We start from the raw sequence: 24,433 nt of genomic DNA, 5'->3' as shown, positions 1-24,433 counted from the left end.
AGCAATCTTAGACGAGACAGAAGTTAAGGAATATTTGCTTCTTTTCAACAGTTATTGAAATGCAGTGGAATTTGGTAAGCTATTGCATATTTTCAATTTAGTATTTTAATGCCCTGCCTACCAAAGTAGATTTCTTAAAAATGTAATATCTCAACATTTTAATTATTTCAGGAGCTGTAGAGTTGGTCCACTTGTCCAATGTGACTATTGCCCTTTACTCTACCATATGGATTGTCTGGATCCACCCATGGTCTCTTTGCCAACAGTCAGATGGATTTGTCCAAATCATCCAGAAAATTTTGTTGTAAGTTATTGATTATTTAAACCTATTAGTACATGGAACAGTCAGAGGCACAGTCGATATTAAATTAACACCAGCGAACAATTGATTGATTGGTGTTAAACAAATAAAGTCAAATATATATCTATAAAAAAGCATATTCAAGACCATCTCAATTACACCATTTGAATGGGACTTCTTTGTGGCGTTTGAAAGTGCTATTTCAAATGTCTTCAGTCCACAATAAGGCATTTTATCATACCAACACATAATTCAAGGCAAATATCATTTGCTCAAAGTTAAAAACATTTTCCTGAGTGAAGCAGAATAAGATGGATGATGCTTTTGAAACCTGAAAATGGGACTACAGGCCTGTAGCCAGGAATTTCCAATTGAGGTTTCGTTGGACTAACAAACTCGACTTTAACAGTTACAATTCGAAACAGAACATTGACTTTAACAGTGCTTATTTGTTTTCAGGGGGGGGGGGGGGGGGGGGCTACAGGTATGGACTGAATTTGTCTAATAGCAAATTCACTTGTTAATCTTCTTTGGAATATTGAGGGAAGAAATGTATATATATATAAATACATGTACATATATGTAGCATTTATTCTAGTCTGTCAGCATAAAATTGAAAAGTTTGCTATCTTTTATAGGAACATTTCTTTTTGCTCTTTCAGGATCAGAACCTTCTACAGACTGTTAGTTATTCAGAGAGGATAAAACTTTGGAACAGATTCAGTGGTCATATAAACCAGGATGGAATAAAACTGGACTTTTTAAAGAAAGCTCACAGAAAGAATCCTCCATTCAGAATCAAAATGAAACATCCACTACGTAAAACAACAGCGGTAAATTAAATCAGATGTTTATCAATGAAGTGAGGTTTAGAAAATACGAAAGGTGCAAGAAGTAAAAATGGCTGGACCTGAAGATAATTTGGCAGATAGGACCTACAGGGTCATTCCTGAATTTACATGAGCCAATAGTAAATTGTCATTTGTGATATAAATTACTATGGGTTTAGCTCCTTTGAATCTAAAAGAGAGAAATAAATGAAGACCTATTAATTATTTATATCCGTAAGAAACAATAAAATTATGAATGGAAATGGGGAATGTGTCAAAGCGACAACAACCTGACTATAGAGCTGAAACTTTGGATTGACACATTGGTTTGTTTGAAAAATAATTTTACAATCACAATACTTGAGCTAGAAACAGAAGAATTAGATTTCTTACATTTGTAGTTATGAATTAAAAAAACTGAAGATGTCAGTGTGACAGCAATTGAGCAACACAAAAATCCAAAAGGCTTTAGAAAGCAACATTCAGTCTTCAACAGTAGTTGTTTGTACAGTATGTCAAGCAAGCACTCTAATCCCAAGTAAAGAAAACTATAGAACCAATCACAAAGATTGCTACACAAACAGAATTCACCAAATAACAAAATGCATTTAGATAGAACATAAGACAACAACTCATTCGAAGGTTTGAAAAGGCACAGTTCACAAATATCAGTATGTTCAAAGATAAAGATCCAGTGATTTACATTATAACAATTTATTTACAGATTCCCCATGCAATAAAAGATCATTATCTCAATCCACCAGCATTATTACCCAGAGTTACGGAACCTTTATGTACCAATCATGGGGAGACAACCCAGTCTGGTCAAGAAAGGGTGTCAGAAATTACTCCTGAAGAGGAAGAAGATGTAAGTTATGCTAAATTACTTTTATATTGATAGTTTATAAACTTAACAATTTATACTGTTACTAAAAAAAGGATGTGTAAATCATAATCAATAATTTTATCTTGCGTATATCTGAGAATTTGAGTGTTTATTTGTAAAAAAATAAAAAAAATAAAATACAACTGTATTACATTGTACTTTTAAAAATTATGCATACATTTGTACCACAGGTTATTGATATTGATATTGATGTTTTGGAAAAAAAACATCTTTCTGGTCGTGTAACGTTCCTGGTAATTAACAAATTAAACATCACATGAATTTCACATTCCACAATACATTCATTCAGCAATAGAATTAAAAAGGGCGAGTTGATTGAGTAGTAAATACAGATGGTATTGTTACTGTCACAAGTTTTGGTTATCTGAGAACTTGGACTGTTTATTTGTTTTATCATTTAAATATTTTACTTTTCTCTAAAGTGGTTATCATCTGTTGTATGCCTGCAAACAAGTATAGCTCGTCATCTGGCACAAAGTCGGTCACAGAAAAATTCAGATGGCTCAAAACCATCATCATCATCAGCATCTTCAACATCTAAACCAGAGAAACCCACTGCTGCAATACAACCTGTTGTACATAGAGACAGTATGGATTCATCCTCTAATGACAGTTTAGTCTCCGATGTGATATGTGGGACAGATGGTAAATCATCAGTGTTAGAAAACGAACGGACATCATTCAATGGATCATTAAGCTCACCTGATTGTTTCTCAAATGGACCTTTAGATATTAGTAAAGGTGGTGCCGTGTCATTATTGCATCCACCTGGAGCCTCTTTTTCAAACTCAGGAGCTAGTGCTATTAATTCTGAAACTGACACATCTCAGAAATTAGAAAACGTTGGAGCCAAATCACGGAGCAATAGTGTGGACAGCCCTCAACCAAATATAGTGCGTTTAAATTGGAATTCTGACAAGTCATCAGCAGTGACGATGCCCTCGGGCAAAAATATTGTAATTAGTGCTATAAACAAAAGCAACAACACAGTAGTGACTAAAGTCCTTGGTCCCAATCAAGTGGGCAAGGCAACAGGCAATAACTTGGCAGGTAAAAATATTAGTGGCAGCAATCCTACGTCAATTCTCTCTCCGCGAGGAGGGGCAGCAACAGTCAAAGTAAGCAATGTTCAAGGGAAAGTGGCGCCCTCGTCTACAGCTAAAGTCATCACAGTGTCCGCTCCTCCTTCAGGTTTGTAAGATTATAAGGGATCACTGAAGAGGGGAACATCATCAATCTTTTTCTTCTTCACCTTTCAATTAAACATCATCAACATAAATGTTTTCCATGGCAAATATGAAACTTAAGGCATTGTATGCATAATTACATAGTGAAGGATATTTTATAAGTGTTTTTTAACATCAAAACCAAATAAGTTCAATTTTAGCAACTTTTCATTGCTTCACTTCAGTATATTTTTTATACCCCTTTGCCTTTTTTCTGGCCATTGACTTACGGCTCTTTAGACGATTTGATATTCTTTATATATAACTTGATAAAGGGTGTGATAAGATAACACAGGGGAGACAATTTTCTGTTTAAACAGGTTATTTAGCAAGGTCTTAAAAATTACCTATTGAATAATTTTACATAAAAATCATAAAATTGTCAGCTTATATGCCTCTTGAACTAAATTCCTGCATTATTTTCTTAAAAAAATAAGTCGAATTCAAAGTGCATTTCGAACTTCTTCGCCCCTGAAACTAAATCATAATAAATTTAAATTTGTATAAATAGATGTTGAAAATGTTTGTGTTTATTGTTGAAACAAATTATTTTAAAAAAAATAGGTCAATTTATTATTAGATGAATCATTTGACATGTTTGAAGAAGATATTAGGAACCAGTTTAACTTACACTGAATAATTCCCAAAATGCTCTGCAAATGTGTTTAATTTGTATGAACAAAATACAAATTTTTGGGTGTCCTGAATGAGACAGTAGGCCCAAGACCACAATCAATAACCCCAGTTTTCGTTGTTCACGAATATAGTTCCTTTTAAATAGAGTGTATTTTTCCTTAATTTTTTTTCTATCCCTTCCTCACTCATTTCTTTGATTTTTTTTGGTGGAAATGAAAGAAGAGAGGTGAAATAATTTTTGGGATGTTGTATTTAAACTGATTTTGATATTGAATGAGTGATTAGGCCAAGTGCAAAAAGGTGATATTTACAGTTTTCGGAACATCTCTTGACTTGTCAATAGGGGTATGGATGTGTATTGGCTAAATTTGTAAAAGTGATTGCTTCAATCTTTCTGAATTTTGGATATATATTTGGACTAGTACTATACATTACACACAAAAAAAATTTGACAAAAGTGCATGGTGCAACTTTTTAAATGATGCAAAACGTTCTAAAGAACTGATAGAGAAATTAATTGTGGTCTGTGGCCAGTAACACAAAAAAAATAAAATAGAATTTAGAGGTTAAAATTTGACCTCCATCAATAGACTTTTGCCATGTGTAGCCAGAAGGTTTTATTGATTACAGAAAGTGAAAATCCACTTCTAAAATTAAAAAAAAGTTGTGGTAGTTATGATTTATACAAATAGTTATATCTTTTGTTGTTGATTGTTGAAGCAATTTTTTTGTAATTCTGTAAAATACATTTTGGCAGATAGTGACTTAACAAACTGATGAATAATTGGCTTGTTTAAAAATAGTTTTCTGAATGTTGATTTCTCTTTGCAGTAAAACCATCAGGAAGTATAACGATCTCAACGCCAAAAGTATCCACAGCTAATCCACAAAACTCCACCAATGCAATAGTATCTCTCAATAACACACTGCAGCAATGTCTTGATGGGTCAGGAGGTATGTATACTGGCTCATTGCACCACCAAATCACAAACTCCACAAAAAAAGATGTAAAAAATTAAAGTCTGACCGTTTAATACATATACAACTTGAATGTTTAAGCTGCATAGTAATTACTGTGGATTCATTAATATTTGTTGGATACCAATTTTAGTCGATTTCGTGGTTACAGGTGAACCACAAAATTAAAATCTTCAACGAATGACAAATTTTCTAAAGTCTTGTATGCAGACTTCAGCAAAACCAGAAAATTAATTATCTACAACCATGCAAGTTTTCCCTTATCCACAAAAATTGGTACCAACGAAAATTAATAAATCTTCAGTAATAGAAAACACACTGCATGCCTCAAAAGAAGTTTATATCGACAGAACTCAGCTAGTGCTGTTAAATCTGAATATTACTGTTGCAATGTCTTAATGTTGCAGTAAGTGTGTAAACTGCCATAAACTCTTTATTTTTAAAAATCTAGACAACACCCTCATGTTGTTGATGGTAGGCAAGGTATACACACTGCTACACTCTTGAGAAAAATGTGTCATAATAACATTGTGTAAAGTGTAATCCTTAAGATTGGGATATAAAAAGAGTATATGTGTTGAAAAATTAAAATATGAATGACAAAAACATTTTTCCAGGAATCCTTTCTCTATGAAATTCAAACATCTTTCAGAATGATCCATAAAATTAACGTCTCAAAAACTGATTTATTGATACAAGAACATAGAATTAAAACAATCAGAAAACTTGATAATAAAGTATGGTATAGAATTAGAGGGATTATTCTTATTTAAAAGTATTATTTTACAGAGATAGAACTCAGTAAACTTGATGAAAAGTTAATACAGATATTGGCATGGCAACGTTTACAACAGCTCCTTCCTAACAAACAGTCGGTTACCACTACAGTCACAAAGAAAGGAGTTCTCAATGGATTGTTTTCACAGTCAGGTAAGTCAATTTTCTCAAAAGTTAAAAGTAAGGTTTCAGGAATGGATTTGTTTCATTGTCAGGTTGGTTTGTCACAATATAAAAGTTTATACTAGAAGATCCAAGTTGAACAACTATCACAGTATTAAAGGTCATAGAATATTTATTTCAAAAAGAATAGATATTATGGAAAAGTTTATAGCATTGTTTCAATTGAAACTGATGTTGAGCTGAACAGATATACAATATATATATTGTCCACTAGGTTTATTGTTACAATAGGTGGAGAGAAAGGTTTACTGAATGAATCGTTTTCATTAAAGAAACAGTGTAAAGCATTAATATGTATATATATATAGTTACAAATATAGGGTTTCAATGACTTGTTTCTCATTTGACCATCAAGCCTTTTACATAGATGCCAACCATTAAGATTTTCCCGTAATTTTTTCAATTTCGCTATCAAAACTACGCTATTACGGTCAAAGTTGAATAGTTACAGATTCCCAATCATCGCCGTTCAATTATGTAAAACGCGGATTTTTATCATTGCTTTTCCGTCTTGGTCCAGTATTTAGTAAATGCCAATGTAATGCTTCCGGTTTCTCGGGAGTTATCGATCTATTGTTGTGTAACTAACTGACTGCCAAAGAGGCAAACTTGCATTTTATGAGTAGCTTTCCCCCTTTCTCTAATTCTCCTTGACAAAATGAAAATGTACGAGACGAGAACAATTAAACAATTAATGAATAGAATACATACTACAGATAACATGTTTAATGAAACATGTTAGTGCACATCAGTTTGCAATCACTCGTCAGTATTTTTTATTGGTAAATGCACGTTTTTGAATGATTACTGAAAACTTTTCAATAATACGGAAAATTTGATAGTTTGTTACTGAATGGGTCAAAAGGGGTTTGGCATCTATGCTTTAACACTTTAAGGTCAAGAAATCTTAAAATATATATTATATAGCATTTTTAGTTGTTTGTTAATTTGTGATAAAAATAAAAATCACAAAAATACTGAACTCAAAGGAAAATCGAATCGAAAAGTCCCCAATGACATGGCAAAATCAAATGAAAAAACACATAACAAACGAATGGACAACAACTGTCATATTCCTGACTTTTATGTTTTATATTCTTTTAAGATAAGTCCTTGTTTTATTTGATTCTTACTGATTGAATTTTTATCCAACATTTATTGTTTTTATTGTAGATAATCCTGATGTTCAAGCTAGAGCTGTTTTATGTCCTCTTACAAGTAAAGGCCAGCCAATACCAATGTCTTACAGAACACTAAATATTGGCACTGGTAAGTAAGAATTATGATTGAATTGATGCATGTCTTTTTATGTCTGCATTCAGGTTTTAGGATAACACTTCTATTGAGCACATTGACACTTCAGATTGGTAAGTCTGCTTCAAGCCACGGATCTGTTCCTTCAGTGTTCCAGCTAGGCCGTTTTCAGAGGGCGCGGCGCCCGCCCTTTTTACAGTTTCTAGGGAGCCCTGCCTTTTTTGAAGATCGATTGCATATTAATTTGTTCGTATTGATATGATAAGCTAATTAATAAATTTTACCTGGGGAAAAGTTTATGACTTTGTTTAAGACCCCAAGCTAATCAATGGTTACAACTGGTGTCATAATCTATTGTTATAGGTAATCTGTTTATCGGATGGGTCATTAATGATCATCAACATTAATTCATTCAAATAGAATCGGTCAGTCGGCAATTATCTTTGAAGAAATGTGCATATAACAACTTGGGAACAATTTGCGATGTTTACCGTAGTTTCATGAAGGAAACGTAATGACAGAAAGTTGAAAACCATAATAAACTCGTTGAAGACATTGTTTTACTTGTTTTCCGTGTGAAAACCATAATAAACTCGTTGAAGACATTGTTTTACTTGTTTTCCGTGAAATAAACAGAAAATGCAGATTATTTGTCATTGACTGCCTTCATTTTTGATACGAAAATAACAAAATCGGCCCCCATATTGTGATCATTTTTACGTACTGTTTATAATCCTCCAAAGAAGGAGCACACCCAAATAAAGAAAGATAACTCAATCTGATTTTTTTTCCTAGCATTGAGTAACCCATTTACATATTCTAAAATATGTCTACATACTTCTTGCTTAAGAATATATATGTTTGGGTATTTATTTTTAGTTATGGTAAAAGTTAAAGAGGGTCTTAGTAGCAGTGTTGGTAGTGTGCCTTGGGCATCTTTTTCTGTATTCTTTATTTTTGATACAATTTTTCACTGTTGCTATATATCCTAAAATTGTGCATTTACTGAGCACAGCTGTTTTGTGCTGTATTGCCATTAAGCACAGCATGGGTAGAAAGGTGAAACTGGTAAAATGTGGCAGACCATAGAAACAGTATGAAACAGGTCACCTTTCAAAACATACTGCATATAAAGTTCAACTGTGCCAAGCAATACTGGTGTAACAAGCTGCTTGACAAGTTTTCAGCCTTAAAAGTAGAAAGATAGAGTTCTATATGGGCTAATGATGTTGTTCTTGTATAACCTGTGATTCAACGAACAAACACAATGTTTGATTAACATCTTTTATTCAAATATGCCCTTTTCATATTATCATATCGCGTGTTAAATGCCCTTTTTCAGGATTGGCACCCTGCCCTTTTGAAATCCTAGCTGGAACACTATCCTTATAAGCATTGTTATATATATCCTAAACAATTAGAATTGAACAGTGAAAATGAAAGTAGGCATATGTATATGGTATACATCCAGGGGTCGAAATTAGCGCTGGTGCGGTGGTCTAGACCAGTAGAATGTGCGTCCGACCAGTATATTTTGTCAGCCGTTTGTTTACAAAACAATTTACCTGTGAAATCAATTACACGGTACTGGGGTATTACAATTGATCAAATCAATCAATATCACGGATGAGCGTCCTTCACAACCATATGAAATGTGAACATTTTTGGAAGGAGTTAAACCGTCAGACAAAAAAAATAAAACAAGTGAAAATCAAAAGGAAGATCAAAATAAAGTATATGAAATTGACAAAAGGAAACGTAAATTCCAAAAATCATGGAAAAAAGATCGCGAATTGTTGAGTTATATAGTAAATTGGAATTTAATGTTCAGTACAACATGTAAAATAAATGCAGTTTTTTTGCAGGACCAGCAGATTTGGAGCCAGACCAGTAGAGTTTTAAGTTCACTGGTCCCGCTGGCCAGTACACACTAAAGCTTAAATTCGACCCCTGTATACGTCAATAAGGAAAAAAGATGAGAAAGATATCAAAGGGACAATAAAAATTTATAAGTTAAAGGAAAATCAACATCAAAAGATGAATTGTTTTTGAAATACAGTTTTCAAAACACTACATAGAAAACTAAAGCTCCACAACACAACCCAACAAATAAATAGTTGAGCAACCAAAAAAGATGTTTTTTTGTTTGTTTAATTATGAATGAAAATGTTATAAATTTGATATATTTACAGGTGCTGATATGGATGTTTGTTTATCACAATACGGACATTGTAATTTCATATCACCAAAACATGCAATGGTTTTCTACGATGAGGTTAGTTGAAAGGTTTTCTTTCCATTAGCTTTACTCAGATTTAGACTATTTTATATCTAAGTTTGAAGATAATTGTGACTGACACCTGTTGAGTAGGTACAGAAAATTATATATTTCAATATAAGAAAATATATAAATAAGATAAATGACTAAAGAATGACTAATTTTTGTAATAAAACACATGTACATATTCTTTCATTAGCTGAAAATTTATTATATTCAAGTTGTCTTGAAATTTACTGCTATTCAATTCATGTCTTTCAGTACTCCCAACAGGTTTAACATTTGCAGTTCATTAACACCACACTTTAGGTTGTAAATTCAACAATCACACTATGCAAGTGCAAATGGAAAAACAAACATGGAATGAAAATAGTATAAACTGATTTTGAAGGAGAATCATGACAACAAAGCATTTAATAATTATCATGATGAAGAAAGTTTATTTATAACCAGAAGCAGTATCATACCTGCCAACTTTTCAAAGTGCCCATGGGGGTTTTACGTGCAAAGATGGCTGTCTAGTCTTAAAATACCTACAAGGGGCCTACAAATACATTTTAATCTGAATATCATTTATATTTTTACATAAAGTGAACTTTTTTATTGTAGACCACAAGACATTATGAACTTTTAAACTACAGTGAACATGGAACAACTGTTGACAATGTTTTATATTCATGTGACTTTTCTGACAAACCTGCCACCACACCACAACCTACGAAAGTGGTGGCAGCTGTCAGAAAAATAATTGGAAAAAATAAACAAAAAGTGAAAGAAGAACCCAAAGAAGAAATAAAGGAGAAAGACAGAATAACAATGAGCCAAAGAGCAAATGATGTAAGTTTACTATAGGTCCTTTTTCATGTAGATGCTTATTCTTGCAATTTTCCTTGTGGCATGAATTAATGGCATATTTATATTTATTTTCCTTGGCCAATAAATGGATGACAAGAGGTGTTGAGCAAAATTTTGAAGGGTTTCTGCTTAGATACAGTTTCTTTGTTAATTCTCATTTCAATAAAAATAAATTGACAGATACTAGTTTATTTAGAAATTTTTATTAAGATTTAATGGGTGGTGGTTATATTGCTTCATCATTCAAAGATAATGTCTAATTAAAAATTTATGCATGGTAAGGCCAAATAGAAAGTGCCTTGCGCCCCTCCATACATTTTTAATTGATACAACTTTAATTTAACTTTAATGATTATCTCCCTTTTGTTAAATAATTTTATTAATTTCTTTTTAGATTAAAAAACCTTGCAACTGTAAAGGAAGTAGTTCTAGTTTAATAGGAGGAAGTGGTGCAGGATGGGAAGGCACAGCTCTATTGCATCACGGGAGTTATATAAAAGTTGGATGTTTACAGTTTGTATTTAGCATTGTAGACCATGCTACGTCTGCAACATGTTCAGAAAGGAGAAAAGAACCTATGTCATTACTTAAATCAACTTTAAAAGCATCATCACCATAAATATTGTTATAATTTTAAATAGAATATAGTCAATTTATTAATTCTCCTGGCTAATGATTAAGATTGATTGTAAGTTTGCTGAATTTTTCATGACTTACAATTGATTTTAGTTGTAATATTTGTTGGTGAAACCCTGGCCTGTACAGCAAAGCTGAAGCAACAGAAATAAACCATATCTGTTCCTTCAGTGTTATTCTTTAGTAATCAGCAACTCTTTTAAGGTTATTTATTTTGTTTACTTTGAAAAAAGATTTTCTACAAGACATTACAGGAGACCTATTTTGTTACCATGCATATTTTTGTGAAAAGAATACAAAACAACAGAAAAAGCCATCCACATCAAATTAGGGCTATTCCAGAAAAAAATGTATGGGAGGGTTGGAAGGCAGTTTTTGTCAGCACCCGCCACCCAGACAATTGTAATTGAGTATTATAGTGCATTATTGTGTGAAAAGTAGCTCTGATACCCATCACCCATGTATTATTAAGGTGGTACCCAACACTTAAACTAAAATTAATTTGGCTCCTTTAATTTTCTTTAAATTTTGACAGAGTATTTACTTTGGCCCTTTGACAAAAATGTTAAAAAAAAATAAAAATTTGAACCAACCGTTTAAACAGAAAAATTACACTGGTTATATAGCAAATAGTCAAACATTTATTTTGATCATTGAGAAGCTTAATATTCCCTTAACAACACAACATTATTAAAATGTTTTGCTGATTTTACAGAGTTACCTCCCTGTAGTGTTAGGTACCACCTTAATACAATGTGCCTTCCAACCCCCCCCCCCCTACATTTTTTTCTGGAATAGCCCTTATGAATAAAAGGATTAGGAAACTTTGTTGGCCCCAAATAAAACAGTTGACTGTAGTTAAGACATTTTCAATATATTTGGACATACTGTCAAACCTGCTGTAAAGTTCAACCCTATTTAGCAAATTGCTTTGACAGTCTTTAAACCTATCAGCCCAATATTTAAATATTGCTTTTGGGCCTGTAAAAATCTTCCCTACACAAGAAATCAGCAAGTTTTACAAAAATTGAGCTTAAGGTCTGTGAGATTCAAAAGTTTATCATGAAGACTGCATTGTCTTACCAGGTAATCTTCTTAATGCTGTAGTAATACCTATGCATTTTGAACCTCAATTTAATGTTCAGCTCTTATATTATTCCTTTGCAAAATATTCTGAATTTGGTTATTTGAAAAAAATATATTAACAATCTGTAGACATAAACTTAATTAAAACAATGTATGTTATTAACATGTGCCAAAGGAACTCTTTTTGTTAAATTTGTTAGTGTACATATAAGGTCAGTAGTTATTCTGCAATCTTATGAATGTTTGTTGTACGGAAATTTGTTTTTGTTTACATTTTTGTATTAAAGCAATGAGCTTAATGTTGTACAATATCATCCCCCAGAAGGTTTTACTTACGGTGACTAAATCTGTAAAAGTAGTCTACATTATTTTTCAGATGATTTTTCCTTGCACTGACTGCTTGATTTTTTTGGGTTATTAAGTTGTTTATTTGTTCTGGTCTGGTAATTGATTAGAATTCACTAAGGACATTATATTTCCTATTTGTTGATTGAGATTTTGCAATTGTGAAATGGGGAAAAAAAGACAACCATGTCTTGAGAGAAAACAAGGGGAAAAAAGAAGTAAAGAAAATGGATATTGAAAAAAATGAATTAGAGAAACAAATTATAGTCTTTTCTTGCACAAATTTGTTTCCACCCTAAAAGTTTATAATGGTTTACCTTTATAAATTGTTACTTGGATGGAGAGTTGTCTCATTGGCACTCATACCGCATCTTCATATTGTGAACACACTTTGAATTTTCTAATGAAGGAGTAAGCATTCAAATGTTAATTTGTCACACACTTTCTCTTTTGACATAAACACATGTTGGTCAAAAACATAACAATTAATTAATTGATAATTAATTGATAGTCTACATTATATTTCACTCAGATTTGAAACAACAGTGAAAGTTTATTGAAAAAATTAGAATGTGAGTAAGATGTTTACAACCTACAAACAAGAGATGAATGCAAAGAAGGCCTTTGATTGGTTAATAAACCTACATAACCTATAACCATTGACATAAGTTTAAATCTCATGTATGAAGAATCATTTATATATTTGAATACAATGTACTGCAGGAAAAGATCATTTTATATACTTATCATATTTCATAACTGGGCATTGAGCATTACATACATTATATTATGTCATTTTACATTGTTAATGTAAATAAATACTTATATCATTATTGAAGAAATTTTTATTTTGTATGATACATGTAAATTGTTGTATAAACCATTTTACACTAAATTAATTATGTAGAAAACAATTAGATGTTTTAAATTATGTCAATCATAAATGGTATTATTGCTTATTATGGCACCCATCTTGCTTTTAATGTTTATAGATATTTATGTATACCTGGCTTTCAAATGTTTAGATTTGAGCTTGGTTGATGAAGGAAAATTCAAAAAAGCACTTCTGACGCACAAAATATAAAGTGTTATTTTAGTTCATAGCCTTATCTTACTCCACACCCTGTTTATCCCTAGCTATCAAATGTTTAGGTTTAATTGCCCAAGTTGAAGGTTAAATTAAAAAAAAAGCACTACTAACGCCAAAAATATATGGGTTTTATTTTCATTCATAGTGAAACTTCAAATCTTCTGTAACTTTCTCCACATTCAATAATTAGCTATCAGTACTGCAGATGCAGAAGGTACACGTACAACAAGGAACATAATCTGCTGTACATTATTGCAAAGCCCATTGTACTGCAATGGCAATTTGAAACATAGACAGAAAAATTGATGAGTCCATAAATGCATAATTGGACTTACAATTTTAGAAAATGGGGAGTCTAGGACTTATGGACTCATCTAAGGGGAACTGATGTATGCAATTTATTCTTTGATAATCTTTCAGGATATAAATTTTCTAGTACAGATAAAAATAAAAACATATTTTAAAGTATTGAAGTCGTTCTTTCAAACCAATACAACTTAAATCTTTTAGGTTTTTTTTTTATTAGAAAATATGATTTTTTTTCTGAGTTTCAGATTTATGGCTTGCATTGCAAATAATTTGCATTTGCTTTCAACCATCTAAGTAGGTGCTTGCCAATATTGATTTTAAAAGAATCTTTGTATGTAGTGATATTTTTCCAGGACTTACATTATACAAATTTTTTTTTTCCTAACAAACTGAAATTACTAGATAACTATGTAGTTCAAGTAATGTAGATGCATTAATTTTCATGGTTACCAATTTTTTTCTTGGAATAGGAAAACACTTTTTTGGTTGATATTTGATTTCTTGGTTTTACAAAAGTCTGCATACAGAAAAGATTCACATTTAGCTATGAAATCCACAAAAATTGGTATGGCACAAATGAAAATGAATTCACAGCATTGCTATTGATCTGTTTACAAGCAGCTTATGATTGTTATGTTATTTCCTAAGATAGTGTGTTGGCGAGATTCACTCCAAGGCAAAGTTTTAAACAATAGTTAGTTACTGAGTACTTATTTTGTGAATTGTCATGTACATACTGTGGATTCATTTATTTTTGTGGGTGCCAACTTTCGTGTGTTTAGAAAAAACAAACATTTTCTTCGATTTTTGATATAGTAGTTTTGCCTATGTCTACAAACTAGAAAATGTTAACTTAGTAATTAAAGATTTGAATTTATAGTTCACTTTCACTTTTACTCACAAAATCTATGAAAATTGGGATCCCATGAATAATAATGAATCCACAGTACTCTATGTATCAGCTTTTAAGTTCCAGCATTTAATAGCTTGATGGGAAACCATTTGATCAATGTTTTGTTATTGTTTTGTGTATAGAATTAAAGGTTGCCATTGTAAAATATCATGAAATTTTTATCATACATTATGAGATCATTTTAGTTTTTGTAACATGGTTACAAATTAAAATCAGATACCAGTATACAGAGCTTGTTTTTATTTCATAATCCAGGAGGGTGATGGTGATATTCATTGTGTATGATTATACACACCTCCCTACATCTGTTCACATTTATTATTTCATGCAACTTTTTTGTAAATTTTGGAAATATTGACTTGAGAAATAGGACAGATGGATTATCCAATAAAATTAACTTATGCATGCAATAGAGGGACAAAAGATACCGGAGGGATAGCCAAACTCACAAATTGAAAACAAACTGACAACACCATGGCTTAAAATGGAAAAACAATAGTACACAAGAAACAACTTAAAAAAAAAAGAAAATGCAACACAAACCCCTAAAAAAGTGTGGGTGATCTCAGGTGCTCAAGAAAGGGAAAGCAGAACCTGCTTCAAATGTGGCACCCATGGTGTTGCTCATATTATAACAAATTCGGTAAAAGTCTAATTCGGCAGGTCACATTATACACAAAAAAAACCACACACTTCTGATCACTTCTTATTAATAAACATGACAGTTTATGGACTTGAAAATGTATTCAAGTTACAAAAATCCTTCAAAACTAGTGATTTCCAGTTGGAACTATCAAAACTATTTTGTAACTATTACAGACGAATGAGTTTGTTCTTGCAAAATGCTAATCAGTATTTTGTAACATTTATGTATACAACACGCCTATTACTTAAAATTCTTCAACAGTTTGGTTACTTATATATCTTCAGATTTCAAATGTTTGGCTTTGAGCGTTCCTGATGAAGGTTAATCCAGAAAATCACTTCAGAGGCAAGAAATTATAAAATGTGTTTAATTTTTTACAAACATTGATTGTAACATATGAGACTGTTTTTTTTTGTCTCGTCTTGTAAGTCAAAAGTTGAGACATAGGTATGCTTTTTCCTGCAGTGACCGAGTCAACAAAGTCTTAGATTGTGATTAGGTCTACTTGAGGGTGACCCACTAGTGATAGGCCAAAGATATTTGGTATGCAGTTGTATAAGCATTGGTACATCTCATTACCATGGAGATTATTTTGCCCCATCCCTCAGACATAGTCTATTGACTTTGAAAACTTTGCTTAGTTTACATATAGTAGTTTGTGATTAGCTCAGTTTATGGGGAACCATTAGAGGTAGGTCAATGATATTTGTGATACAGATGTGTAAACATTGGCAAATATCACTTTTATGGAGATTATTTGGTACTGCCCCTTCTGTCATAGTCTATTGACCTAAAACTTTTGGATTTTTAACATGATGAAGTTTATTATTCAGTCAGTTATAAAGGAAATAACATGTACATGCACAACATTTGGTACTCAGTTCTATGAGCTCTTTCTCATCTCAGTTATTTCCCACAAAGTCTTTTTGGTCTTTTACCTTTTTTCCTCACCTTGCCCAAATATGTTTCAATTTTAAAGTTTGTTAATGGCAACAGACTTAACATTCCAGAATGTTCATTTTATACAGTTTTCCCTTCTTAGAATTTGAATCATATACATCACATCCTATGTAAAGTACTGGAAAGGGCTCTTCCATAATGATAGCTAGTGAGGCGGGGCGTTTTATTCCAATATCACCAATATTGCAGACGGTCAGAAGTCGACAATTGTTATCCAGTATATGTAGTGTATGGTTGCCGTTGTCAGCAACAAGAACATTGTCCATTGGTGTAGTTACTACGGAAATTGGATTAAAACTGCCGGTATAATAATTGTAGACCGGATTTCCTTTGTAGATATTAATGACATCGTCTTTACCTAACATAATAACTCCTTTATTAAAATACTCTACGATGAAAATATTTCCATTACACGTACTGGTTATGGAACATACTAGTTTTCCCTTAAATAAAGTTTTTTTGTTTTTATCATTTTCATACCGTGTTAGATAACTACCATTTGTATCCATAACAACAACAAATTTGCCTCCACCTATTATAACTCTGCCATCTTTTGAAACATGGACGCTCCAGATGTCTCGCGACATATCCTCATAGTATATAGACTCTTCTACTCTATTTGCTCCAGCCTTGATCTGCATCAACCTTGGTGTCCCTGTAGCCATAAGAATATCATTGGTAGGAGTAACAGCTATACGTAATATCACCATATTGAATCTTGATATGACCTTCACTTTATCCCTTAGTAGTTGGACATTCTGTAGTGATGTACAAATATAATGTAAATCTCTCTTGGCTCCATCACCAATCCATAATGAACCATCGAATGTTACTGCTAGAAAATGGATGTTTAGCATTTCGGTTTGGTATTCCTTAACATTTATTATTAGTTTATCGTTAGTTAGAGCACTACTTACTCCCGCTGTTTGGAGACCAGAGATTGACACCAATTTCTGGTCTTCTTGGTCCATTTCCTTGCTCTTTTGGTCCACTGTCTTATCTTGGCGGCCCACGTCCTTTATGTCAATGATTTTATGTTCCTTCTCTGACTTGAATTTAGAATGTATTTGATCTTTACATTTACTACACATCAATAAGTCACAGTCGAGACACTTCCATTTTATCATAGGATCCACTTCACACAACTGGCACTGTATTGGACACTGCTCTTCTGGTCGGGACATTGCCATGGTAAAAAAAATGTGCAGCTTTCTTCCCTCCACTGATAGTTTGTATAATATTAATAACCTTCCACATAAGATTAGATAATGATATACATATACAGTATTACATGAGATTGTTCTGATAGCCAATTTAAACCAGTTTACAATCTTTATTTACGTAGAAGTGTTATCATTCATCAAAAAGATCAGGTTTTGTCAAATAAAAAAAAAACCACCCACAATTTAGTACAGCACTTCATATTGCCATACACACGCAGTGATAACTAATCAGTTTGATTATAGAAAATAGACACAAATAAAAAGATTTCATTCCAAATTTGTATCTGTTCAAAAATTGTTACTGAATCTGAAAATTTAAATGACGACACCATTTCTGTTTTGTCAAACTAATTTCTCTTTTTAGAACAATAGAACATTTAACACAAACATTTATAATTCTCTTCATGGGTGACGCCACTCAGATATGACAAGACTACATCATGTTGTGTCTTTTGCACTATTGTTTGTCTGTTTGTATTTTATTTTAGGCCATGGCGTTGTCAGTTTGTTTTCAATTTATGAATTTGACTTTCCCTCTGGTATATTTCGATCATCTTCTGATTACATGTAAAAATGCCAGTTTGTATGAGAAGCATTAAAGTAAAGACAGGTTTGAGGATTGCAAATAGTCAAAGTTAAGGCTTTTATGTGTTACTACTTTTAAATCTTTTGTGTAGTTGTTATATACAAATGTAATTTAAATATTTTTGTTGATGTATTTGTTCTTATTGATAAAGAGAAAAATGTACTAGTATATTGGACAAAACTAATTTCTATCTATTAATCAATTAACTTATTGAAATAAATTAGATATTTGTAAATTATTTCCCAACATTTTTTTTCATCTAATTTCATTTATTTTTGTCCCAAAGTTTCTTCCCAACTTTGACATAACAACGTTAATTTATATTAGTTTTCCATGTAGTGATTTAGAAGTAAGTTACATCAAACAATATTGCCTCATTAGAGTTAGATATACATTGAACCAACGAGAAATTTGCAGGCGATTTTGAATTTTGTCTAACCATATCTTTGTGGAGTCAAAAGGTGAGACATAGGTGTGCTTTTATTTTTCGAAAAACTAAGGATTTTCTTATCCCAGGCATAGATTACCTTAGCCGTATTTGGCACAACTTTCTGGAATTTTGGATCCTCAATTCTCTTCAAATTTGTATTTGTTTAGTTTATAACTATTTCGATATGAGCGTCACTGATGAGTCTTATGTAGACGAAACACGCGTCTGGCGTACTAAATTATAATCCTGGTACCTTTGACAACTATTTATTGTAGCGGCGCCAGCGGTGTTGTAAACAGATTGTTAAAGTTTGGGATTATGCCAGTTTGTAACGAATAACACATTATTTAAAAACAAATGACAATTGTTATGCAGTTGTTTAAAAGAGAGACGAAAGATACCAGAGAGACAGTCAAACTAACCATGGCTAAAATTAAAAAGACAAATAGACAAGAAGACACATATAGAAAACTAAAGAATAAGCAACACGAACCTCACCAAAAACTGGGGGTGATCTCAAGTGTTCTGGAAGGGTAAGCAGATCCTGCTCCGAGTGTTGCTTAAGTTATTACAAATCCTGTAAATAGTTTAATTCTGTAGGTCACAAACATGAAAAGAGAAGGGTATTATACATTTTGTAGGTACGACATAAGGAACATATCCGATATCATCTGTGAAACGGTTATAAATTTTGGCAAATTTCAATTCCGTAAAGTATAAACTGTCCAATCAGTCATGATAGATTGTTAACGTTTATGGTTAGGCCAGTTTAAGGGGAACCACTTATGCTTAAGTTAGCGATATCAGGTATGCAGTTACTAGTAAATAAGAATTAGCACATCTCTCGTTCCTGGATATAAATTGGCCCGTCTTCTCAGAAACTATATTCGAGCGCAACATATGATTTTCGTTTGGTGAATAGATTGGTGCAAAATTTAAATAAAGGGCTTTTTGTATAGATTTCCTCTACCTGCCACCCAAAGAGTAACATGATTGACGAATTTTTGATTTGGCGCATGAAGAACCAAAGGTATTCCTCCTCGTTATTGTTCTATGTGTTACACCAGAGATGACCGTTTTTGATAAGATTTTTCTGGATTTACCTTCAACAAATAAAGGGAACAGTTTACAGCTATTCAAAAGTCATAAATCGATTGAGAGAAAACAAATCCAAGTTTCAAACTAAAACCGATGGAAACACACCAACTATGAGAGGAAAACAACGAAATAATAGAAACTCTAAAGTGCAACAAAAAGCAAACGACAATGCAACACACACAGAAAAAACCCCTATAAGATAACTGCTGATAAAAATGTACGAAAACCAGATAACCATTTTTTTCAGGGAAAGTTTCATCAAGGTGTTTTATGTATGGTCATTTTTATATATTTCCTGTTACAAAACTTTGAATTTTTCGAAAACTTTTCTATCCCAGAAATAGATTACCTTAGGCGTGTTTGGTACAACGTTTTGGAATTTTGGGTCCTCAATGCTCTTCAACTTTGTACTTGTTTGGCTTTAAAACTGTTTTGATATGAGCGTCATTGATGAGTCTTATCTAGACGAACGAGCGTCTGATGTATTAAATTATAATCCTGGTACCTTTGATAACTATTGAAAGATATACGCACTTTCCAATGTCCCTTAAAAACGTTTCGTCAATGTAACAAACTTTTTATCTTATTTCATTTATTTTTATCTCAAAGTTTCTTCCCAACTTTGACACAATAAAGTTAATTTTTATTATGAGAACATTTTTATTAGACGCTCTACTCTTTCAAATCATATTTTCTAGCCGTATAAGATTTAATGCCAAACAACAACGTCGCTGCTGCAAGCGAAATGTTAAGGTCAATGAACTGAGGATGATAAAAAAATCTTTATAACCTTGTATCTACCATTAATCAACTGTGTGATCTGATCTTCAGGTGCAAATAGATCCAACGGCACAAAATAAAAAAAAGAGATTCCAATCCCATAAACAATCGCCAAACCGGAAAGAAAAGCGAACCTTATCGGTAAGTAGTATTACAAGTTCATTTATAAGAAAATTTTGACAAATAAAAATAAGACATCTCGTGTTCTAGATTTCCAGTTTGAATGGTTTTACACTACTATTCATTTTTGTGGCCCGTTATAGCTTGATATTCTTTTGACAGTTCTTGTCCGTTCGGTTTTTATGCGTTTTGTTAATTGATTTTGCCATGTGATTATGGACTTTCTGAATTGATTGTCCTCAAAGTTAAGTATTTTTGTAATTTTTTTTCTAGTATAAGCCAAGGCTCGAGCTGCGTTGAAGGCCGTATTTTGACTTATAATGTTTTACTTTTACACTTGGATTGCGAGTTTTCTCATTGACACTCATACCCAATCTTATATATATCCTAACAAAAACACCTCTATGTAATACAATGGATCTCCAATAAGATACCCTCTTAGTCGCAAGGTCACTCTAAAAACATACCGGATCACCAGGTCACGCTAAAAACATACCGGATCACCAGGTCACTCAAAACCTTCATTTAGATAAAAGGGTTTAGAAAGGTTGTAAAGTTCACATATCCTCGTATATGATATGTCGGTTCGCAATGTTTTGACCAATCAGTTTCACTTTAATAAAAGCGTACCGTTTATCTTATTGCAATTTATATTGATTTATATAAAATGATATAAATAATCACTATGGTATGAGATTCGAATAACACGCCCTTATGCAGTTGCTTAGTTCTGATTTATTTATTTCTGCTTTTGGCTATATAGTAGTAATAATAAAGTGCATTTTTTTCCGTAACATAAAAATTACCATGTCAATTATTGGGTTAAACCAGACCACATTCATGACACAACCTTGAGATAGATTTTCTCTATTTGAGTATAAATATACATAGCTTCACTCCAACTTTCCGTTTCATTAACAGGATCCTTATTAGCAGACGACATGGAGAAACTCAGCATTGTGCTGGTACTTCTAGGTAAGTTCTTCTGTCTTTACCTTTACAACATTTTCTTTCCCGTCATAATCATATTGTTTTAAGATTATTATTCTTTGTTGTTATAAAAAAACCCACTTAATACAGTTAGAAATGATAACAAAACGTTAAACAATTTCATGCGTCCGAGGCGCTTTTCGGGATTTTCTAATATATATAGATATGTGTGTGTTCAACTCAGTTATTTTATTGTTGTTGTTACTTTTGTTTATGTCACAAGTATAATGTTACTTATATGACAAATAAAGATTATTTAATAAGGAACACTCAAGCCGAATATTCCAAAGCCGATAATGTATAAGAACCGAAACAGTTGAACAATTATATATGAAAAATAAATACTTCAAAAATAGTTAAATCCGTATACGGTAAACATTGATGATTTTTTTTAAAAAGTTATGTAATATTGTGTTTATTTGTTAAACATCTTTTGCCGATTTCCGTGTTCTATCTCAAGCTTTGTGCAATTGATTCTGTCTGTAGATAGATATAGGAAGATGTGGTGTGAGTGCCAATGAGACAACTCTCCATCCAAGTAACAATTTAAAAAGTAAACCATTATAGGTGAAAGTACGGCCTTCAACACGGAGCCTTGGCTCATACCGAACAACAAGCTATAAAGGGCCCGTGTTCGTTTAAGAACGGGGTAAAATTTTAAAGGAGGGATCCGGACATATGCGGTTGATAGAGTATAAATAAATAAAATATTCTTCTTTTATCGAAAAAGAACCGTTATATTGCTGTTACGGAAGGTATACTATTTAATCAAATGGTGTCTTTGAAATATTTTTCGACTTCATATGAAAATAACTCTTTTCCATATTCTGAACGTCTGCACAAAGGTATTTTGACGATATTTTTTTTAATCTTATTTTGACAAAATTGAACCCAAGTCACAATTAACAGCGACAAAACAAAACAAAAAACAAAACCTTTTTGATTGTTTAGTATAAATCGTAGCTATAATGCCCCTTTGATTAAGTGTCATTGTCGCGTACCGAAAAGCAGATCACTGCGCGACAAGGTAAATAATATGCTTCAAATTATAATTTAGAGTACAATTCATGATTACAATGCAGCTACGATTTTTGCCAAAATTCATTACTTAATTGACTGGTTATTTTATTCGGAATATGATTGACTTATTGTTGTATGCACCAAATATGTATAACATTTCTTGAAAAAACTAAATGTATGATATATGGTAAAATATGTTTGGTCTTATAAGGTTTTTTCGTGATGATAATTTCACTGACTGTTTTTTATTTTCAGTCATATTTGTAAAACCCAGTTCAGCCCAAGAATGCACAGATATCAATGGCTTCCGTAAACAACGACAACTTCAGTGGGATAACTGTTTAGATACATGTATTTTGGGTCTTTGCTCGTCGCCTTACTGTACGACTCTTGTTAACACGTGTTCGGGAACTTGTATTCCTACTGCATTCAGGGCTCCTCCAAGCTGCAGAAATCGACAGGCTATATTACAGGTTATACAACGTGAGGATTATAAATGGAACAAATGCATAACAAAATGTACTTCCGGATCATGCCGTGGCTCCTGTAAATCTACAACCATCTGTGGGACTTTATTTAGGTGTGTTTCAAGAAACTCTTCACTTTGAATGTTTCATTGATGACCAATGTTTTTTTTTTTATTAATTGATAGGAGTATTCTTTCCACAAAATTAATCAACTACTTAGGTATTCACCATTTGATTAGACCAAATATAATTTTACAGATATAAAAACCGCACAGATGAACAATTGGGATCCCGCTAACATGTTTAACCCCGCCACATTCTGTATGTATGTTCCTGTCCAAAGTCATGAGCCTGTAGTTCCGTGGTTGTCGTTTGTATCTGTGTTACATATTTGTTTTTCGTTATTTTTTTTGTACATAAATAAGGCCGTTAGTTTTCTCATTCGAATTGTTTTACATTCTCATTTCATGGCCTTTAATAGCTGACTATGCGGTATAGATTTTGTTCATTGTTGAAGGCCGTACGGTGACCTATAGTATATTGCTAAAATGACAGCACTACATGACCGAAATTCAGCATAAACACACGTAAAAACATTTATCACAGAGAAACACACACACAGAAATGATATGATAGTCGGCCATGACAACATTCAAACAGGAGACCAACAACGAACATATTCAATCAACATCATACATACATATGACGGGATATAAAAATATTGACGTGCTTACGTAACTCACATGCAATCCAGAATTTTATACAATCATTTTCACTATACTCGTCCAGAGAATTTTTATGAAAATGATGTTATAGTAAGGCAATTTTATAATTATTTGGACTACACACGATATGACATAACCATTCAGACGTGATTACGTTAGAAAAGTCTTGTTAAGTTTGTAAATACAATTTATACGTACCACTGGGGCATATTAGTATTGATTTATTTTATTTTTACATACTTCACAGTTTTTAAGTCGCCTTTTTCTAAATTAGAGTTTGCTTTTTTTTTTCTTTTTTTCTTTTTTTTTTTTTATAAAAACAGTGTACGTGATCTGTTTATTCATATCAAGTTCCCATTAATTCTTTTATATTCCCTGCTTGGTTTCTTATTATAATGAGCACAATTATTAGACATACCAGAGGTGAATTATTGAGATTATAAAAATTTATCATGTTTTTATAAATGAATGTTTCTGGATAAAAAACACACACAAACAAAATCAGTCATAAATTATCTATAACAGCTTTACCTTATTCCGAATAACGTATCGTTGACCGGTGTATCGTTGTCACGGTTGGACGAAATTGTCCGCAAAAGATTGACAATATATTTAATATACATATATGCCACGTTTTGTATTACAGGGTTGATATTGAATGAATGAATCAAGTATTTGGAGGCCGAGCAATAATCGTTCTGTAACGAAGAACAATATGTAATAAAGTTCATTCCTCTAGACTTTTGTTCATCAGGTATCATTGAAACGCAGTTTTTCATTTGTT

At 32.3% G+C, this 24,433-nt stretch overlaps 3 protein-coding genes across 4 annotated transcripts in view; 2 read left to right on the top strand and 1 right to left on the bottom strand.

Annotated features, from left to right (window-relative positions):
• LOC134728211 (PHD finger protein 12-like) overlaps window positions 1–14,829 on the top strand; it is a 31,784-nt gene extending 16,955 nt beyond the window's left edge. Inside the window, exons 6-15 of one of the 2 annotated variants that reach the window (XM_063592727.1) lie at window positions 172–304; window positions 964–1,134; window positions 1,856–1,999; window positions 2,461–3,088; window positions 4,732–4,854; window positions 5,668–5,808; window positions 7,012–7,107; window positions 9,285–9,367; window positions 9,980–10,207; window positions 10,620–14,829. In XM_063592727.1, coding sequence (XP_063448797.1) covers window positions 172–304; window positions 964–1,134; window positions 1,856–1,999; window positions 2,461–3,088; window positions 4,732–4,854; window positions 5,668–5,808; window positions 7,012–7,107; window positions 9,285–9,367; window positions 9,980–10,207; window positions 10,620–10,844 — 1,972 coding nt within the window. In that variant the 3' untranslated portion in view covers window positions 10,845–14,829. Of the gene's footprint in view, window positions 1–171; window positions 305–963; window positions 1,135–1,855; window positions 2,000–2,460; window positions 3,230–4,731; window positions 4,855–5,667; window positions 5,809–7,011; window positions 7,108–9,284; window positions 9,368–9,979; window positions 10,208–10,619 lie in introns of both variants that reach the window. The other variant, XM_063592726.1, reaches the window with a different exon arrangement.
• A 1,419-nt stretch (window positions 14,830–16,248) lies between these two features.
• Window positions 16,249–17,400, bottom strand: LOC134681554 (uncharacterized). The gene has a single exon (XM_063541198.1). The coding sequence runs from the start codon at window positions 17,398–17,400 to the stop codon at window positions 16,249–16,251; it is 1,152 nt and encodes a 383-aa protein (XP_063397268.1).
• Window positions 17,401–21,281: 3,881 nt separating this feature from the next.
• Window positions 21,282–23,299, top strand: LOC134681619 (uncharacterized). Its single transcript, XM_063541271.1, has 2 exons — window positions 21,282–21,422; window positions 22,713–23,299. Exons 1-2 carry the CDS (start codon window positions 21,389–21,391, stop codon window positions 23,063–23,065), a joined length of 387 nt encoding a protein of 128 aa, XP_063397341.1. The 5' UTR covers window positions 21,282–21,388; the 3' UTR covers window positions 23,066–23,299.
• The last annotated feature ends 1,134 nt before the right edge of the window (window positions 23,300–24,433 follow it).

The sequence above is a fragment of the Mytilus trossulus genome, chromosome 8 (assembly GCF_036588685.1).
Source record: "Mytilus trossulus isolate FHL-02 chromosome 8, PNRI_Mtr1.1.1.hap1, whole genome shotgun sequence".
Classification (NCBI taxonomy): Eukaryota; Metazoa; Mollusca; class Bivalvia; order Mytilida; family Mytilidae; genus Mytilus; species Mytilus trossulus.
This window is presented reverse-complemented; position numbering and strand designations above follow the sequence as displayed.